We start from the raw sequence: 21,574 nt of genomic DNA, 5'->3' as shown, positions 1-21,574 counted from the left end.
CATTAGTTTCCCCCAAATTCTGCCCAGCAACAAGTGACAAAGTTGTCACATGGCAGTAAAAAAGATAATCGGCTTTATGTTCATCAGTCTGTTAGATACTGTAGTTAAACGTTTTTGATAGTTTCAGTATGAATCACAAATGTGTGTTGTCTGTGGGTTTGGTCGATGATTTTGAATAATAAAAAAATAGTAGTAGTAGTTTCATTATATAAAGCCTGATTGCTGTTTTTCATTACAAAAAAAAAACTAACAAACAAAACGCCACAGGGTTTAAGGCTACAGCCTCCCATTCCATTTCATCCCATCCCATTTGATTCAACATTAAAAAGAGACAGAAAAACACTGCTACATGATATGAACACTGAAATGATGCATTGGGGACCCTCGCCTCAAAATAAAAACAAATTGCTACCTAAAACAGTTTGCAATGTAATACCATGTCAATGATTGCCATTTGTATTGGGCATTTGTTAATGGATTTCCCTTTTGTAGAAGCAATGGTGTTTGGGTGTTTGAAAATATCTCTAAATCCCAATGTGTTATAATAAAAGGGTAAAGACTTTTTCAAATTGGTGTCAAAAATACATTTAGCAAAGCACAAAGCCAAATCGGATTAAAATTTGCTATTGGCCAGTGTTATTGTTTGCTTTTCTTGTACATTTATCCATCCATCCATCCATTTTCAACACCGCTTATCCTAAACAAGGTCGTGGGTAGTTGCTGGAGCCTATCACCGTTGACCTCAGGCAGAAGGCCGACTACACCCTGAACTGGTCGCCAGTCAGTCGCAGGGCACAAATAGAGACAAACAAACATTCACAACCACACCGTCACTGAGTGGGAACCCATCCCACGCTGCCCGCAGGCAAGTCCGGCGAGTGTACCTGCAGTACACCATCACTGACTTTGTATATCAATGTTTAAAGAAAATTTAGGGGTCCACTGTTTTTCATCAGTGCGAGTTGGTGGCGTGGAGGGCGCAAAAGGGACAGGGCGCCCATCAAGCTCGGGACGCCACTGCTCTCAGGAACAGACCAGCGTCTCAGCTCAAAAGCGTTTCTTTTTTTTTTTTTGCATTCAACAAATCCGAGCACCGCCTCCCCGTCGTTCCTCCGCCCCGCGCGCAGGCAGCCTGTCCGCCAGGATGGGACCAGCAGCCGCCTGATATCCGTGCATGCATTCATGACCGCTAGGCCACTTCCTGGATGGAAGAATGGGACAATTCCAGCAGCAGTTTTTCTTCGCATTGCGTGTCGCTCGCAATCACGGATAAACGCCGAGTGATCCGATCGTTACTTTCAATCGATATTATCGGACCACTTTTCCTCCCACCCTTTCGTGTGTAGTTAAGGACAGCCATTGATCGCCGCCTGACCCCTTTCCACTATCCGGGAATGTGGCTCCGCGGAAGCCCGTCGTGGAGTCATAAAAGCCCCGCTTGGAAGTGTTTTCACACAGCCGTGGCGTGTTATTCCTCGATGCCCAAGGAGCCCCAACTTGGATCAACGCAGACTATTTTGTAACGGGGGAATACAAGACATTTTCTTTTTTGATGCGTGCGTGGCCGCGGCATCAACTTCATTTTTTGGTGTGGGGGGGGGAAAGGCTTCACTCGCACGCGTGGGATTGTCAACCCTCCCTCTTTTCGTATAACAAGCTAAAAGACTGAAAAAAAAACCACACAGAAACTTTGTCACTCATTGCCTCCTGGTTGCTCTCCATGAGTAGTCTAACATGCAGAGGAGACGGGAACCGAATTGCTGGTGGATTTTATCCGTAATGCTTCTTCTAACATTGCCCGAACACGGCGACTGTCATCCTGGTAAGTAGCGGCGCTTACTTTGCGGCACACAAGCTAGCTTTCATGTTACCAATCCCGACTCTACATAGCTGCGTATTTGAATTACTCTCATTCTTGAATGTGTGTTTCTGTGTTTTTTTCTTGTAAACATATCGACTCTTGTAATGTCGACATAAAACGCGTTGAAAAAGGCGACGCTCAACACAACACGTCCTGAAGCTCGCTTGCTTATTAGTGTGCACGTTCATCATCATCCAGCCGCACTGTGGCGCAAAATATCCGTCACATTAACGTCATAAAATCAACACTTTCCTTTTTAATTTAACTTTTTAAAACGCTCTTTTGCCGCTTTTTGTCATCTCGCAGCTTGTCAAATTGTTGGTAGGGTTGCGAAGCATACCATTGTATTCCAGTTACCACTTTTATGTCGTCTTTCTTTTTAATCGGTGCCAAAGTTTGAATCAAATTGTCTTAAACGTGTTTGTGTATCTGTGTGTGCGTGTATGTCTACTTGTTATGATGATGGCGACACTTGGCCCCTTGGTATGCTAGACAGCGAGTATAGGACTGTGACTCATTTTACATCCACCGGACAATTTATTAGGTACACCTGGGAGCTGAATCCGTGTTACAAAAAGACAGCATGACAAATCTCGTATTGCAGTGTGACACAAAATTAACCATTGTTGGGTTCAGAGTTCTCTGACGGCATTGATTTAAAAAAATAGAGAAATCTAGTTCCCTTGAAGGTGGCGCGATAGTTGACTGGTTAGCACGTCCACTTCACAGTGCAGAGGTACACCGTTTGATTCCAGCTTCGGCCTTCCTGTGTGGAGCTTGCATTTTGTCCCCCGTGCATGCGTGGATTTTCTTCAGGTACTCCGGTCTCCTCCTATGTTCCAAAAACATGAATGGCAGGTTAATGGAACACTCTAAGTGAGCGTGAATGGTTGTTCGTCCATGTGTGCCTTGCGAGTGGCTGGCAATCGGTTCAGGGTGTCCCTGCCTGAAGACAGCTGGGATCGGCTACAGCACGCCCACGACCCTCGTGGGGCATTTGCGGTTTAGACAATTGATCGATGGGTAGTCTCCTTTATGCAACTAACAAGAAAATGTGTGAAAATGCCCCAGTATTATTTTATAGTATATTCAACTTACATTTAATTGTGCAACAATCAAATTCAAAGAAGTGCATGCGCTGTATTTGTAGTCTGCAGGATTGAAGAAATAGCTCTCTGACAGTGTCACTCAAAATGGATTGGAATTCTTTTGCAGATTTTTTTTTTAATCTAACGATGTAGTGGTTCATTCAGATGATGTTCATGGAACCAGCGTAGGTTCGATTCCTTGGTGATGTTCCAAATCGGCACCTCTTTGACAGTGTTCAGTAGCCTTTTTGCCGATATATATATATTTTTTATTGACAAATTTTATCCAGATCTTTTTGATAATGTGCACTCTCTAATGGTTTAGCTGTTCACTCATTTGACGTCCATGCAGGCAACGCAGGCTGAATTTCCACTCAGGAACAGTGTGAAAGGTCTGTTTCGATATGTTCCCTGCATTAAGTGCACAGTTCTACACAATTCGGGTGTAGAATTGTGCGATATAATTAAATAAATTGCAGTACTACATAAAAAGCAAACACGTACAATTTCTACCACTCGCTGTAGATGTGCGTCCAAAGTGTTGGGTGATCAACGTATCCAGCGATTCACATTAGTGTTTGGAGCAAGCTGTGTTCTCCGACGCACGAGCCCGTCGGTGCGTTATTCTCAAGAAGCAGTCTTGTGTTTCTTTTCTATCCATTGGATTTTCATCTTGGCATACAGATTTTATGTTAGTCAATATGTATTATCTACAGTACTTGAATGGCCACACGACTACTTTCTTCTGTGTCCTTGATGTCTTCTTTGTTTCTTATCGACATATTTCTTTGACATAGTCCCTCTATTGTTTAGTTTGAGTCACAACAATGGGTTGAACCAGGTGATTCATTGGAATAGGCAAGTACTAATGCACCAGCTATTGTATCGGGACGCTACCGTTCTTATTTAAAGGTATCACATTCTTCTGGAGGCTGCTGATGGCAGCCATCGATACTTGAGACAAAAAAAATCTGACATTCAGTAGTAATACATCGGCAGTCGTTGGTGCTATACTGCAGCAGATTGACACGCTGGCAAATCATCATCCGTGCCAGAAAGGTTTTTGTTCACAATTTTGTGTCCATGAGTTACATGAAATTTTAACTACAACTTTTAGACATTTGTGTTTTATTAGAATCCATTTTTATGAATTCATTATTTGTTTGATTGTGTTTTCTTTTATGAAGCATTTGACCACTCTTGCACAACTTTTGTGTTATCATAATGGGCAGCCTTGTCTATCGTTTTCACCACAGGTCAAAAATCTGCAAGTTTTAGAAAATGTTCTTTTTTTTTTTTAATTGCTCTGATGTTCCTTACCAGTTTTTTTTCATATGCTTGAATGACAACAACCATCAAATCAGCAAGAATAATCGAAAAGATAACCAACTGGGAGTAGCTGTCGGTCATTACTGACAAATTTGTTTTCCCATAGTCGAATCCGCATATTAAAATGAAAGTTAAAAGTAGCAGTGATGCATTCCAACAGCCAAACATTTTCCAGTTGGAACATAATTCAGAGAGTATAATTTGTTGGTGTTGTCACTGTGTGGCCTAAAGTGCGCTCATTTATTTTTCCCCAAACTTTACCATCTCTGATCACTGTTGTTGGTCCCCCCCCCCCCCAAAAAAAAAACAGCAACAAAAAAAACTTGCATACTGTTCTTTGATTTTTATCCGCTACTGTTCACACTGGATCCATTCATGTAGTTTTTTTGTTTTTGTTTTTAATTGGCTTTATTTTCTTGTCTGGATGAAAATTGGTTCTTCTCTCATTTATTTGATTTGTTTTTAGCCAGTGCAAGTCCAACAGGAGGGAGATGGCGTTAAATCAGGTCATGTACATATGGGCTGCACTGTCGGAGAAAACAGTTGGTTAGGACTTGCCAAATAAATAAATAAATGGATGAATAATGCAACCAGCACACTGACAAAGTGACTTCAGACCTCGGCCACCTCAAGGATGTTGCTATTATTAGAAAGCACCCAACTGTTACCGCCACAAAATCTTTATTCATAAGAAGTCCATTTAAATTTATTCATTTAATCTTTTACTTGATTTGTCATCATGATATGAAAAAATGAACTTTGACAAGTGATGGACATTAGGATATCTCTATATTGCAAGTTTTACTTCTTATTCTGTTGTCAAGGATTTTCTGCTTGAGGTGACCAGTTCCCCAAAGTAGATATCAGTTCTACAGCATTTTCTTTTCACCACTGACTGTTTTCTGCTACTTTGCCTGCCGCTGCTTTTCGCACCGTCTGTTTTGTTGAACACTTGCGACATTTGTCGCTTATTGATGGGGTGGAGGTTGGATGAGCGCGACTTGAACATCCAAACAGCAGTCGCAACGCATGCATATCCGATTTATATCCACATACAAAAGAGACCGTGGTCGGATTTAAAAAAAGAAAGAAAAAAAAAGGAATTATCCTGTTAACATTGACAGGAAAAAAAATCAGATAAATGTCACGCTGCGCAAAAATAAATAAAATAAATAAGTATATACGAAACGACCTGCAGTATGAACTAGGGCTGCCTGCCACTAATGTTTAATTTAATAATTGATTAATCTTTTGCCGACTTTGTATCGGTCTGTCGTGGTAAAGAAGGAGCTGAGCCAAAGGTCGAAGCTCTCAATTTACCGGTCGATCTACAGTACATTCCAACCCTCATCTATGGTCACGAGCTATGGGTCGAGAACAAGATCCCGGATACAAGCGGCCGAAATGAGTTTTCTCCGCAGGGTGTCCGGGCTCTCCCTTAGAGATAAGGTGAGAAGCTCGGTCATCCGGGAGGGGTTCAGAGTTGAGCCGCTTCTCCTCCACATCGAGAGGAGCCAGATGAAGTGGCTCGGGCATCTGATTAGGATGCCTCCTGAACGCCTCCCTGCTGAGGTGTTCCGGGCACGTCCCACTGGCAGGAGGCCGCAGGGACGACCCAGGACATGCTGGAGAGACTATGTCACCCAGCTGGCCTAGGAACGCCTCGGGATCTCCCGGGAAGAGCTAGAAGAAGTGGTTGGGGAGTGGGAAGTCAGGGCTTCCCGGCGAAAGCTGCTGCCCTCACGACCCGAACCCGGATAAGTGGTAGAAAATGGATGGATGGATTAATCTTTTGATGATTTTGCCATTAAATTGATAAATCAAATAAAATGTTTTTTACATTTTCATCCCTTTATTTAAAAAATGAACATTATCTCAAATTAACAGGGCAAAAAAAAAAATTTCAGTTCCTGGTTTGTTCTGTAAAATGTCAAGAATCACTCATTGTCTGCTATCATGGAGGACAATTACGTTTGCCAGACTGAAGTTTTAAGGATTTGGATAACTTTTAATATAAAAAAGGTATCTAAATGATTAATCGATTATCAATAATAATTAGCGATGACTTTGATAATCATAAATCATTGCACCTTAATTTATGAAGATATCCAAAAGAAGAAGCAAAAAAACTTGAGTTCTTACTTTAGATGCTTTCTGAGCAGAAGTCACACATGATGTCCAATATATTTTTCCATTTGATATTGTTGGAATTCGGACTAGTGCAACTGTTCTTATGTTATTATGGTTTAGCAAACGAACATTAAAGAATGGCGACTTCCACGAAAGCTTTCTGGTGTCCGACATCATTCAAAACAAAAAGGGTTATCGCATAAAAATAGGACAGTAAGCTCTGCGAGTGTGAAGATTGGGCGAGAATTTTTTTTTAATGTCTTTTTTTTTTTTTTTTGAACTGCCTTATAATCCATCAGTTTGCCTGCAATGCCACTTAATCAAGAGCAGAGAGCTAAACACGCATATTCTGTTTTCATCTCGCAACACGGTGAGGACCAAAGTGAATGATTGTACTTGTAGTGAACTGGAATAGCCTGAAATTAGTGCGACCCCCTCAATTTATTATTCAGCCGTATAATTAAAATCCTCAAATGTCATCCTTCACTGTTGATCGCATTGGTAGAACATTAAATGCAGTTCTATCCCAGATTGATGTTGTTGCTACTCGTATGTGGCACCAATTATCCTCCATATCAGTAGCAGTGATGCAACAGAAGAATGCTTCTTTCTGTCTTAATCACAACCCTCACGGCCCCCAACGCTCCCAAGTTCCCCGCGTCCATGCCCGCAGCCTGTCGTTTTATTGACTTGTCGCCTTACAAGCTGTGAACACATCAGACTTATTTCATATTGCATACCTCAGTGGACCTCTGACACGCAGCAGAAAGGCTGACTGCCGGACGAACGAAAAGGTCGGCGGTTGAAAAATCTAGTTCAACTGTACTCTGTTCACGTAATGGTGCTCAGCCAGCATGGTGAGTGAGGATTTTCAATTCATTACCAGAATCTTTTATTTATTTATTTTGTAGCTTTTTGAAAAGGGAATACCGTAAATGGAGAATACATTTTGCTACCCCTCTCTGTCTCTTCAAACCTGGTCACCGAGGTAACGGTCTGTGCTTCGTTTTATTTGTCTCTTCTTTACTTAAGTTGGTAGCCACTTAAATTGCGCTACTCAACATTGAGATTTAATCAATGTTAATGGGCCCATTAATCCTATTTCTTCTTACCTTGCCTGCAGGTAGCAGATGTTACGTCAGTTTACTTTGCTCACTCGCTCCTACGCTCCAGTCCTCCTTGCTTTTTGACCAAATATATCTTCCAAATTACATCAGCAAAGTAAACTGGCAGCTATGAGCCCGCAGTAGGGTATGTCACATTTCAACATTTGTGACCATTTGTTCCTCGTTTTGGGAATCTTTCGAGTACCGCGGTTTGCTAGGAGAATACTATGCCAAACGTTCTTTCGACGAGTGGCTGCATCACGCAATAACTCCAAATCTAAGTATCGAATTTACGGGAGCGTCCCCAATCACTCTTCAACAAATTCAAGGTAATTTTATTGGATTACTGTAACCCTGTTTTCATTTGAACGTTTGTGCCCAGTGTCTAGAGTTGCTGAAATAAATATTTTAGACTTGTTACGCAGGCTAGCTTAATACAAGTAGCGCAGATGACAACAGTTTGTTTCCTGGTTGATGTCACTTCACATAGCATAAACTCGTTTTTCCTGAAATAGGTGCTTTTACTGTTGTTGTTATGAACCCAAACATTTCTAAATCGTACATTTCAAAAACAGAATTGCAATGTTGTGGTTGTCATATCGCCAGAATGTGGTACCAGCCTATGGAGTCCACCTTCAGAATGGGCAACACCGACGTACTACTTGACTGCAACCAACAGAATACTCAAGGAGAATAACATCAAGTTAGCGACACTAAGTCGGTGTTAATGTGTTCAACGTGACACCGTCGCTTTAAGAGTTCAGGCTACTCAAAGACATTCTCCAAATAAGTTCTTTATTTGTTACTCCGTCGTCGATAAAGTGAATTATGTCAAATTCCCATGCATTGTATAAATTGAGGTACATATGTGCTATTCTTATTTATATCTTTTTTTGCCGAGACAGCATGTTGTTGTCACATTTGTGATTTTCATTAGTTGTAAGAAAAACATTTTCTGTAGATTTAAGCAGACTCGTACGTAATGTCATGTCTAAACTTCAAGTAGTGCTGACTAGTCAACTTTACTAACACAGTGACTTTAAGAGCGTGCTGTCGACTAGTCACTAATCACATATTTTTGGCTTGAGAAGGATCACTTGCAGCACCAAATGAGTTTGTTGAATGTAATCAGTTTTGCTGTTTTTGAATGTAAGTCAAGGGGGAGAACCCCCCCCCCCCCCCCCCAGAATATAAGTTTGCAAAATGTTTCAGCCCACAGTAAGTGAATGGAGGGAAGGGAATCATTCCACCACGAATGAAGAATGTGATTATTTGCAAAAACTGCAAATTTCTACCATGCAGCGCCTGCTGTTGTGGTAGGTCAAAAACGAGGACATGTTCCCCCCTTTTTTGACATGTTGCGCAAATGTTACCTGGCTACCCCAGAGGCAAGCATGCCGGCAGAGAGATTTTTTTTTTTTTTCTGCGGCTGGGAATACAATCATGAGACGCAGGCAAAGCCTTCACCCAGCCTACATTGCTGCTCTTGTATGTTCCGCATAAATTTGGCGTGTGCTTTCCATTTTTGGGTGATTATCTGTTACTGCATTGTATTAATGTCATCAGCTACTACTCGACGTTGAGTTGACTTTCATCACATTAGTACGACTTAGTCCGAACTCGTGCAACCTCGAGTCAAAACAAGGATTTAGATGTGGAAATGTAGTCTAGGTTTCTTGTTCTGAATGAATACTTATGAGGCTGGCGTCTCGTGATCGTCCTCTCCTCGGCTTGTAAAGAGAGCTAGCGGGATGAAACAATCATCATCATTGCATTGTAGTTTGTACGGACAAATGTACATCATTCAAAAGCTTAGTTGTGAATTGTCTGCTCAAAACGGTAATGTATCCTTGTCAGTTATCATCCGTGCTTATGAATGGAAAGGATGAACAATTAGTTTTCGACATCAAAATCTCCAGTCTTGAAGATGTCTTCGTTTCTCTTGACAACAAAGTGAGTGGGCGAGTTGTGGTGTGGCGCACACGCCCGTGTTTTGAAAGACAGTTCTGGTGACTGCCGGAGACACTTTGTGACACATTTTCACAGTTTGAACAGGATATGTGGGAGAACAAAAAAGAATCTCAGTCAAATAATTCAGTGGACGTGTGAGGTTGTTATAACAATGCAAATTTATCTGCACGTATTTTGCCAAAAAGACTCATTGAATTTAATTATGTGGTCCTTGTAGGGATTTTATTCCGCTTGGTGAGTTTGGAGGAAGTAAGCCACACCCCCATTTGAGGGTTTGTGTTTTCAGCACGTCATTCATGAAGTTCAGATTTGACTCCGATCGGACATTTCTGATGTTTGCAGCTGCATGGTGAAGAACTCCTTCTGGAATTTCTCTGGATAATTGGTCCACTATGTAAAATGTAGGGACAGCACATCTTGCTGCCTCATGATAATAAAATCATGATGACATTAGGACCATATGCTGTAAGTCTATATTTTGTCTCAGCACTTTGTGTGGTGTCTCTCGACCAGCTGCCCTTACAATTCGCTAGTCAGTTGGGAAAAACATTGCAACTTTGAGCACTTTTCCCTTGCGCACATAAATATGTTTGCTTATTTTCTTGCAATGACCATTTAGCTGGTCCATTGGATGGAGGAAAAAAAAACGTATGATGGCTGTCGGAACTCTCATTATAGAACCTATAATAATGCCATCCTGGGATGTTCATGTTGGAAGAAATTGGCAATGCCCGAAAGTATTATTTCAGGCTTTGTGCTCAGTCGTGCGCAACAGCTAGTATGCTTTGTGCTTGCTTTGCAAAAAGAAAAACTGCATACTAGATTTCCTCCAACAGTGACCTCTGCTCTAATAGACGTGTCTCAATTAATCTCCCGGTGTTTCATCCACTTGAAACAAATTAGCCCCTCTTCCCAATTAGACTCCTTCGATTTTCCTTCGTAAACATAGACACTAATGACTTAACTGCACTGTTGCTAACCAAAAAAGCAGCAACTACAAAACAGCAAAACACTGTAGTATCAGTCAAAAATTGGGACACAGTGCCTCCTGTTATAAATGGTGTGCCTGGAGTTTTCACTGGTTCTGTACAGGGCCAGTGCTTAATATATTTTTTTTTAGAGCACCAGTCATGAAAATACGAAGAGACCATCCAACATCTCTATTGCGGACACTTTTATTTTCAACGAGCTCTTGTTGTTTCACCACTTTGAACCAGAATGAGCACTTCCAAAATGAATCTTATCTTTAATACCCAAATTAATCATATGGCATGCAAGCATCCCAGAAAACCCCCCAAAACTGTTTAATAATACAATTAAATAACTGTAATCAAGAAAAAAAGAATGTGCTTTACTATGTGTTCAGTATTGTTGTAAAACAATACATTTGAAAATTCATGGATCGCAATAAAAATATATTTTCGCATAAAAATATCATTTTGGATCAGGATTTCTTCATCGTTGTCCATAAACTGCGATTTTGGTAATTACCGAGGCTGTTAACTTTGGGCAGCTGCGACATAAACCTTTCATTGAGTGGTGGTCCAATAAACGTGTTAAGTACCGTGTATATCGTATTTAATATTATAGAAATGTCCTTGTCCTCTTCGCAGTTGGGTAAATGCAGCCACACTTACGCTAGGACATATGGCACTTCATACTGTCACCTTTGAATCGCTTCTGTGTTTCATCTTCATAGAGCGCAAACACACATTGAGCAGTTTCTGTTTTTCAGTGTGCGACTGTCAGAAAAGTCTGGCTGCTGTTGATAATAGCAATCGATAAGCTCGGAGGCACACAAGTACGGTTAGATCGGACAAATTGGAAGCATTGCTCGATTCCCATCCATACAGCACATCGGCTTAATGGATCAAAAGAAGAAAAAGGCATTACAGAAATGTGCCAGAGGCCACTAGATTTGATCAAAATCAAATTGGCTTGCATGGCAGTGCACTATTTCTGGCTTAATGTGACAAATGGCCGAAATGGCCAGTGGACATAAATGGGGAGTTTGCCATCTGTGGCAACGCGGCGCATCAGATGAGTTTAATTAAAAAAAATAAAATGCAAATGTTGTGTCATTTGAGTCGCTGTACGTCACTGGTAAATTTTTGACGTTGTTTAGCTTGCCGAAAACCCGAGGCAATCTGTGTGGTGAATCTCACTCTCTGTTTTAGCAGAGAGACTGCTGGTCACAGTAGCTTTTTAATCAATTAGAAATGACTCACTGCCACTTCACTCCAAATCATTTCATCTGTCCTAGCCACAAAAGACACACACACACACACACACACACACACACACACACACACACACACACACTCACACACACGCGCGAACTGTATTGGACAAGGCTGTTCTAAAACAAAGGGAAAACACTGCTGGGGAATCAAATGCACTTATTTCCTTTGCTTCTCGACAAACGTGATGAATGTCCAGGCTGTGAGGCAGTGTCACTAAAGGACATATACTGCTGCACTCAAGGACTTGGCCATATCAATAAATGTCCTGTGTCCTTCAGTCCCCGCATCCTCTTTCCCCTTAAACAATCTTGCCGTGATGCGATACCGTGTCAGCTTTGCTTACAGCTGAGCTGTCAGTCAGCGTTGCCCCATGGAGAGTGGAAACAATGGAAACCTTCAGGCTCCTACTTCCTGCATTGTGTTGTTGTGCATCAACGGAGCATGTGTTTGCTTTGTGCTCATTGTTGTTTTCTTTCTTTCAGGCTACATTCACCATGGCCTGACAGTAGACGTCCCCATCCATGAGGCTAATTTCCCCTGTCGTGAACTATGGAATTATACGCACAGTCCCTAAATGTATATGACTAGGTCACGGGTGTCAAACTCATTTTTGGCATGGGGTGTATTGTAGTTTCCTTCAGAGGGTCGTTATTACTGTGAAATCATATAAATGTGTCATTGATGCATCATGTTATAATGCTCAGTTAGCCCTGCAATTGGTTTTTAATATTCATACTTTTAGCAACAAATTTAATTTAGCATCAGTAGTCATAAAAGTAGTGTCAGACAAATACCCGACAAGTGTTTTGTATGTGTTGACGGCAACAATGTAAATGTTGCTTGGTGCAATTTTGTTACTTTGCCACTGAAGTGCTAATTTTTTTCTTTCGAGGGCCACACATCTTGGTGTGGTGGGCGGGAAATGGCTCGCGGGCCTTGAGTTTCCCACCTGTGCAGCACATGCACACGAGTTGCTTAAGCGGCCCACGTGAAATGCCTCAAACTCAGTCATGAAATGATGCGGTGGGCCAGAGCTGACCCCCGGGCCTTGAGTTTGACACCTTTTGACAAGGCTTTCAGGTGATTTGGATAATGTGGATTTTAACCTTACATTAGATTGTTTTGAACAGCTATCGAAAATGTGGAAAATGCACCTTGGCTCTCATTAAGCTGTGTGACTGAATTGAATTTACTGCTGGTTGCAAATTTTCTACCCACTGTTTTGATGAAATAAAACAAAACAAAAACGGCACTTGAGCGTCAGGACAGACAGCTGTTGCATTTACAGAATACAAAATGAACTTGGAAATGATGCCTCGCAGTTGTTCATGCTCAGATCTTTTGACTTTCTCTGTCATCCTGCCAAGAAGCAACCACTAAAATACATAAAACATTCGAAAACGGTTTCACATTGATACGGTACCGGCAAAAATACACAAGTGAAGTCCTCCGAACACCTGGCTATTCTCTTTGGGGAGAAGTCACTCCGCAGTAGTCACAGCTGGCTGTTTATCATCTTCAGCTCTGATTGGCAGGGATGGAAACCATAACGTACCCGTGCACTGTGGTTGCGCTTAAAACACATCCAATATGTTCATTTTATAAACCAGAAACACCCCGGGGGTACAGTTTGTGTAGACTCCAAACAGAAGGCAGTACATATGGGTAAAAAAAGAAGAAAAAAAAATGTTAGCTAGCTTGTTAGCTGTGGCACAGGTCCGCTGAGAGCGAAGACCATTGAGAGCTCAAGTTTCAAAATCAGTCTGTATACTTTTACGCACGCAGGAAATTAAATGTTATGATTACATTGCATGATTTTGTGAAACTCTTTTGTTTGAGTTTAGAATTTTTGGATGAGATCTCATGCTATATCTACTGAACATAAATCACTTGTTTCCGGAGTAACTCCAGTACAGGCTACAATTCATGACAACAGCATTGACAAAATGAGAATGTATTTTATCTACAGTGAAACTCCTCTAGAACAAAACCTACATGGGCGAAATACCCCCTAATGTGAAAAAAATCTTCATGCATTAACACCATTCCCATTCTACTGCCCCCCATACGACGAACCCCCCCCCCCCCCCCCCCCGTTGCATTATACGAAATAATTTTCTCTGCTCCAGCCTCGCGAAGACATTCACTACGACGAAATCTAATCCAACATACCCCACCACACTGGTTTACATAGTGAACGATGTTTATTTTGGTCACAGCTGCGAGTTTCCTGAATGCAACATACTCATAGCTGCTCTGCCATTGGCTTACCGAGCATCATCCTGGCCTCCGATTGGCCAAGAGGGACCTCACTGTCTATGTGTGTAGATACTGAAGGTAGATCCGTAGAAGATAGAGTGGAATGCATCCGATTAGCTCCTCAGAGTAAATTGCTTATGGCTCGACGGACATTCAAATAAACGAATGTTTCCTCGTATTACAAGTATAGCATTTTCTCAACTCAACTCAACTCAACTCAAATGCTTTACTTGTTATCATGCTAAAAACCTTACGCTAACTGGAGCGCTAATGAGAGAGAAGCGCTCCAGTTAGTGTAAGGTTTTTAACCTTCGAGAGCTGACTATGGCCATCGAGGACTACGAAGCGTCCCGTGACTGGCTTAAATGTTCATTGCATGACATCAGCTGAGCAATGCTGTCTTGGGTGGCGATCGAGGGGCGGTCGAGTTAGAGACAGTGAGATGGTGGGAAGAAAAGCCACTGGGTCCAGGAAGTATTTGTTATTGTTTGATTCCGATGAGCATGGACGTTGCATTGCTAAAATGGCTACAAAACGGACCTTTGGACGTCAAGCAGCTAAGACAAGAAGAGCTCTGATGCTGGAAGAGAGGGTAAAAGTGATCAAAATGAAAGACGGAGCAAGCAAAATAAGACATTATCCAAGAAATTGATGTAAGTGAAAGTGAATGCTGATCGTAAATTTCGCAATTTCTTTCCCTTTTTTTCTTTCTACACTGACAATATGAAGTGTCAAATAAGTGTGTACTCATACTTATGCACTATTGGAATAAAAATAGCATACACATACGTTTGTTTGTGTGTGTGTGTGTTGTTGTGTGTGTGTGTATGTTGTTGTGTGTGTGTGTGTTTACATCTGAGATCAAATTTGCTACAGTGAAGAAACCCCTGTTGTGAAAAGTTTCTTGCTGCAAACATGATTTTGTTGTAGAGGAGTTTCACTGTATTTATTTATTTGGGGGGATGGGGGGGGACTCAAATCTATAAACAATTAGCAATGAAAGACAGAATAATGACCAAAGAGGCTCTAATAGGTACACATTCCGCATTTAGACAGAAAAGTTTGCGGTGTGATTTTTCAAAATGCCTTTTCAGCCTTGCATTTTCAGGTTCCAAAAATGTCAAACATCCCAAAATGACACAGTCTTTATTCCCATGAGCAAAAGTGTATCAGACTTGTCACTCTGGTCTCTGCATGTACGGTTTGCCCCTGTTGTTATGCAGATTCTTCCTTTGGACTAAAAATAATGACTTTATAATTTAAGGTTATAGCACTATCAGCATGTCCTGAAATCTTAACAATTGATACCATCATGCCTTTGGCAAAGGCAATCCGTTTAAAAAAAGTCGTTAATTGTCTCAACGCAGCTTGACAAATTATTTTTCTTTTCAGCCATTCAGCACTAAATGCTTTACCGGTAAATGTATTAACTGTGCAAATATGTTGTATTGTTTTTATTCATTATTTCATTCAGCACTAAATGCTTTATCGGTAAATGTATTAACTGCGGAAGTATGTTGAATTGTTTTTACTCATTATTCTAGAAGCAAACATAGCAGAGGTTCTTTCTTCTCCTTCACAAGGTTTGTTTCTCCCACATGTAAGAAAGCGATAAGCATCAATAGGAAGGGGGTCATTTTTTAATTTCTTTTTTAAACTGTGCTTTGACAAAGCAATCAAAGAACTTTAAGTGACGTGGAGCGCCGTACAGCAGTGGGGTGGTGTGATTGCTTGATTTAAAATGGTGCGGCTCCAGAGGAAATCTGGTGCGAGTTAATTTCAGAGGATTTCAAGAGTAGAAGGAAATGTGCTGACTTGGATGCTTTTAGGAGGGAGTTTAAAGACTGCCCCTATCGATCCTGTTGGCATGTTTCCCCTTGGGGAATGCAAATGTTTCACTTCCTTTACTCACATCCAAATCCTCTTGGTCGGAGAACCTTAATTATCTAGGGATTTGAATACCACGGCCTTTTCCTCTGGCAATTTAATTTTCCAGAAACAAATAGTTTCACACTTGCTGAACAATGACCACCCTTCTATTTGTAAGCTGCTGTGACAAGAGACGTTGTGACCCACCTCAACTGTTGAATTTGCTAATTGCCAAGAAAAATCCTGGTTCACTACTCCACTCCCCCCTTTTTTATCCTTTTTTTTTTTAAACAAATGTCATCACAATACCTGCAAGTTTGCTCATCTGTCAAACACTATTGCACACTGAAGCTGTGACAGCTGCTGCATGTTATTGTCACAGCCAATTTAAACCCCAACCCAAGTGTTTACCAGAGCGAGGAGACCTATCCCCAGGTAACTGCTAATCACTCAGGGATTCAACACATCATCTGTCCCACGCTTAATAGTCGGCATGGAACAGGCGGTGGAAGGCAGCGGCACTGCCTGAACAGCCACACGGCTCTCAAGACAACTCAATGTTATGGATGATTGGTCCAATTAAAAGGTTTTGCTTGAGTTGATGACACAGGTGACATTATAGTGCTATTCCTGACAAAATGAGACTATCATTTAGCATAGCCGCTACTTTGAGATGAAGTGTAGATTGGTGTAATTGTGCTTTGAATAGCAAAAGTCACAAGAGCCACAAACATTATGGCAGTAGTCTGAGCACTCCGTCATTTGTTATTCTTTATGTCCAAAGATTAAACTACAAAAAGGAGCCGGTCTCGCTGAAGCTTGTGTCAAGTGTGAAAACAGCATTGTTTTTTTTCTGTGATCAGTTAATTGCTTTGCCAATGGAAGTATAGAAGTTTACCATCAAAACACCCATGCTTTTATTATTTAGCAGCTACGGCCACACAGTCAAAACTCGTGTACACATTTGACTTAACTTACAAATCAACCCACCTCACCTCAAAGTTCAGAGATAGCATCACTCCATACCTGTTGACTTTTCATTGCTGGCAGCTCTTTTGCCTGCGTGTCACTGTTGTGATAATATCCTGCACAATCGCATTTGTGGTTCGTAAGCATTTTTTGCGTATAGTTGATGAATGCCGTCTACAGTGTGTGTTGACCAAAGTAGAATTGTAGATCAACAGATTACAGCAAATGGAAATGACAGTAAATTCCTTGCTGATGCTGCTAATACTAAAACAAATACTGTACATACATTCCGAGGAAATGGAAAAAGACAGAAAGCAATAAACAGGATAAAACGAGTTTTGGGCTAAATCTCTGTGGCTCATATTTGATAGGGTAGATGAGGTATTATAAATGTCTGGTCATATGAAATTATTTTTTCCCCCCCTTTATATCCTCTATCCAAGGTGAACATTTCCAACCACAAATAAATGTAAAGCCTGCTTGTGGAGGCTTAAGTCGAAATGACACGAATATAAAACGTGAATAATTACCCAGCATTGTGCAGAAAATGACTCTACTCTAGGGATCTTTTTGTGTTTGTTTTTTTTTTTTTCGATGTGAGCTTCCACATTTGTACACACACACACACACACACACACACACAAAGCTTTGGTGGAGTTGAGTGGGAGGGCTGGTGGGCTAGCAAATAACAACCACTGTGGCTAACTTTTGTTTAGGCTGCGGAACCTTTTTGAAAAACAGTCCACGGCATCTCTGAAAGGTCACATCTGCCTCTGCCTTTTGAGCCTTTATTATAGGAGTAGAACTCGATATTGGGACTGCTTTCATTGATCATAAAAGCTTTAGACAGTTTGCAATTTTAAATTTAGTACAAAGAAGTTTTTGTTCACACCCGCTATTGCCGCTTTGTGCTTTGACGTTCTGGTTTGTTGTGCTGTTGCGTGACTTAATAATTATCAGCACTCCTCAATTAAAGCTTACGCATGTCGGAGTTTTAGGTGTGTCAAACTCATTTGTACAGTGGGAGAAAACCTAAAGCAAACATTTACTGAAAAGACTAAAACTCCGTATTTTTCAGCATGAATATGAATAGAATCGGACAGGATGCAATGATATCAATCCAAAATCATTTTCAAAAATTAATTCAACATTATACACATTCAGAATATGAATATGCTGCATAAAAACAGAAAATGTTATTAAAATGGTGCTTTTCAGAAAAAGATCAAATCGTAATTAATCAGCGCTGGACTGCAAATGTACATTACTGATGTGAATCATATGTGCTGTTTTCATTCAAGAGAACAATTATGTGCAACCAAAGATGCACAGTGTTTTAAGCTGCTTGTAGACCGAGCTACGGATGTCTGCGATTAGCTAGTCATTAAGTCATGCAAGTAATTGGGATTTATAGTTTGTATGTGATTGGCGCTTTGTATCATGCCATTAAAATAAAACGTGGCGGGTTAGGAAATTGGAGGAGGAGGCGTTCCCAGCATGCTTTGCTGTGTTTACATTTATGTGTAGTTGTTATTGTGCCTCTTAAGGGGGAAGTTATGCCACAAATGTTTGGCTTTTTATGTTTTATGTAGCCCGACTAGTCTAGAAACGGCATTCTGCTTATTATTGCACTTGTGGGATATGAGTTAAGCCGTCAAATCTACCCTCTTTTGTCCATCTCAGTGGGTGGCCATTTTGCCAGTTGCTATCAACTGAAAATGACATCACAGTTGCATGGCTCAGTTTCAGAAAACAGATGACCTGTGATTTGTGGTTACCTGCGTCCTGAGCTACTGTGATGTCACTTTCAATTAACAGCAAGTGACAAAATGGCCATCCCCTGAGATGGATAAAAACGGGTGGATTTTGCTGCTTAATTCATATTCCATAAACGCAATATTAATCAGAATGCCTTGTTTAGACTAGTGGAGACGCGCAGAACATATTACTGTCAAGAAAATGTTTGGGTTGCCTCCCTCATTGTTATTTTGTACAGACATGGTATAGTAGTTTAAGTGGTGGGGTTTGTCGTTGTATATAGCAGTGTTTGACAACATTCACTGAGCCAAAGTATCCATGTCATACTCCCAAATAAATATAAAAACACCAAACAAACAAAAAAATGTCTTAAAAATATGAAGACTGAATTTTGAAATAATGACCTCTTCTCGATTCACCTCCAATGTACTTTCCGGTATTGAGTGTGAAACCTCAGGCCTGTTTAATTGTACACAAAGCTGATATACGATGGCCGGAAGCCATGACCTTTTTTTGTTGTCGGAATGGCAACAGGTGGAAGTACAGGTTTAATACATTCTCACAATGATTGGAAAATCATTTCATTGTTCTGCCTGTCACCATATGCAGCTGGCATCGGGCCTGTCATGATAACAATTTTTTCAACAAATTGAATTATTTCTTGCAGCAGCTCTGATGATCTCTCATGGTGAGTAGTGTGCCAAGGCACGCTTGTTTGTCCAGTTAAAATATTGCTATGTTTGATGTTTGTGGTGGATTTGATATCCCAACTTACAATGCTCGGGCAATCAATGCAATTCTGGTCTCGAGCAGCTTAAGTGAAACATGTTTGTGCTGTGTCAGTGACAGATAAAAAGTAGGTGTCACAGTGAACAGGAGAGATGGTCTTTATTCACTCAAGCTTGCCGCACGGGGTGTTTCCACGCTATTTAACAAACAGCTCTGCGGGTGGATCTAATTGCATAACGTGACCCGATGGCTGGCAGTTAGAATGTTGAATCTTAAAAAGATGAAAAAAAATGTGTGTGTGTGTGCGCGTGTGTGTGTTGTTATATTTATTATATTATTATATTATAGTATATTTATATGTTAAATATTATATTTATATATTATATATAAGGTCAAAATGGGAAACACCTCCAAAGGTAGTGGAGAATGACCGAGCGAAGATCCTGCAGGACTTCCAGATACAGACTGACAAGATGGTAATGGCGAATCAACCAGATATCATGATCATAGATAAAGGGCAGAGGAAAGCCGTTGTAGTGGGTGTAGCGATTCCAAGTGATGTAAACATCTGAAAGAAGGAACACGAGAAACTCGAGAAATACCAAGGGCTCAGAGAGGAGCTGGAGAGAGCCTGGAAGGTAAAGGCGACAGTCGTGCCTGTGGTGGTCTGAGCACTCGGGGCAGTGACCCCCAAACTAGATGAGTGGTTGCAACAGATCCCGGGAACAACATCGGACATCTCAGTCCAGAAGAGCGCAGTGCTGAAAACGGCAAGGATAATGTGCAGAACCCTCAAGCTTCCTGGCCTCTGGTAGAGGACCCGAGCTGAATGTGGGACGGACACCACCTGAGGGGTGAGATGAGGAAATTTTAATTTATATATATACACACACACACGCACAGAGTGGTACCTCGTTTTCCATGGAAATGCCCTAATTCCTTCCAAGCCCCTCCCCCCCCCAATTCAGACAAAAATGTTTCTTAAAGCATAAAAAAAGAAAATCGAACTATATAGCAAATACATGTTACAATTAGATCATTGCACAATAAATGAGCGATGTGCATAATGTAAAAAAAACAAAGAATAGAGTAAAGAATAAAAATGATGATCATTTAACTTTTAACTGCCCTCTTTAGTCCATGTTCTCGCTCAGAAGTGGTTTTTGCCAGGCGTTTTGTAGAACACTCATCCAAAGACGTTTGCTTTTGTCAGCTTTTAACAATTCTTCGAAAATGAAACATCAGGCAAACATCACCACATCGCCCGACCGGTGAACACTTTTTCTGGGTGATTCGCATTTACGTAAAACCTTTGGAACACCTCTGGGTGAATGACGAAGACGCTGCATAAACGCATATCTATCTATCTACACACATCGACATATACGGTAGAAGTCCCTCTTAGTAAATGGGATGTCAGGATGATGCTCGGTAATAGCCAATGGCAGAGCAGCTATAAGTATGTTTTGTTCAGAAAACTCGGAGCTGTGAGTAGCAGGCCATATTGTGTTTTTACCTTTCGTATCTTGAAATTTCTTTTGTAACGAGGCAATATTTTCCTGTTTTCTTTGTCCAACAAACATGACAACCACATTCAATTTATTATACCTGTATAGTTGAATGTAAAAACCTTGCCCATTCTATTTCAACAACCTTCTTTGAGGAGAAAAAAACCCCTCAACAACAGTGGCCTACACAATTGACGCTGTGCTCCGATGAAAAGGTCATGACTGTTGCTCTGCTACGACCTCTGATACCGCCACGTGTTGTGTTGGACATCATTAGTTCATCATGACATCTGTAAAGTGAACTTGACTTTGGAGTTTTAAAAATGTGCTGCTTTTATACACAGGGGAGCATGGCGGAGCAAAACCAACTATTTTGAAAAATACCTTTCTGCGAGTGACAGAGTCTGGAATACAAAATAGATGATGATGTATTAATTAGAACACTTTGTATTTTTATTTGTATAGTTTGAATCGACATTTTCAATTTCTGGTAGATATACAAAAGTGCACAGTATATTATTTTTAAAAAGGCATTCGTATGTATAAACGTCGTGATACAAAACCTTGGTGCAATGTGTACCAGTGTAAATAAACGTCCACGACCATGGTAACAGACCAGAATCATAATAATGTTGTGCAAGTGGTAAGGAGAAGGGAAAGTATTTCATTGTGTATAAATGGGATGTTTATTTCGAAAGTATTGCCAGTTGAACAACAGAATTTCTTCCATTCTTAACATTTCCAGGCACTGGCA

General features: G+C 40.8%; 1 protein-coding gene across 2 annotated transcripts in view; it reads left to right on the top strand.

Moving 5' to 3' along the window:
* The first annotated feature begins 1,142 nt into the window (after window positions 1-1,142).
* LOC147201194 (receptor-type tyrosine-protein phosphatase gamma-like) overlaps window positions 1,143-21,574 on the top strand; it is a 104,119-nt gene continuing 83,687 nt past the window's right edge. For both annotated transcript variants that reach the window (XM_086117717.1, XM_086117715.1), the window contains exon 1: window positions 1,143-1,822. In XM_086117717.1, coding sequence (XP_085973843.1) covers window positions 1,735-1,822 — 88 coding nt within the window. In that variant the 5' untranslated portion in view covers window positions 1,143-1,734. The remainder of the gene's footprint in view (window positions 1,823-21,574) is intronic.

This window comes from Hippocampus guttulatus, chromosome 8, assembly GCF_054856545.1.
Source record: "Hippocampus guttulatus isolate MCC_2025c chromosome 8, RoL_Hgut_1.0, whole genome shotgun sequence".
NCBI lineage: Eukaryota > Metazoa > Chordata > Actinopteri > Syngnathiformes > Syngnathidae > Hippocampus > Hippocampus guttulatus.
Note: the sequence above shows the minus strand (reverse complement) of the source record. Positions and strands in the feature narration are given on the sequence as shown.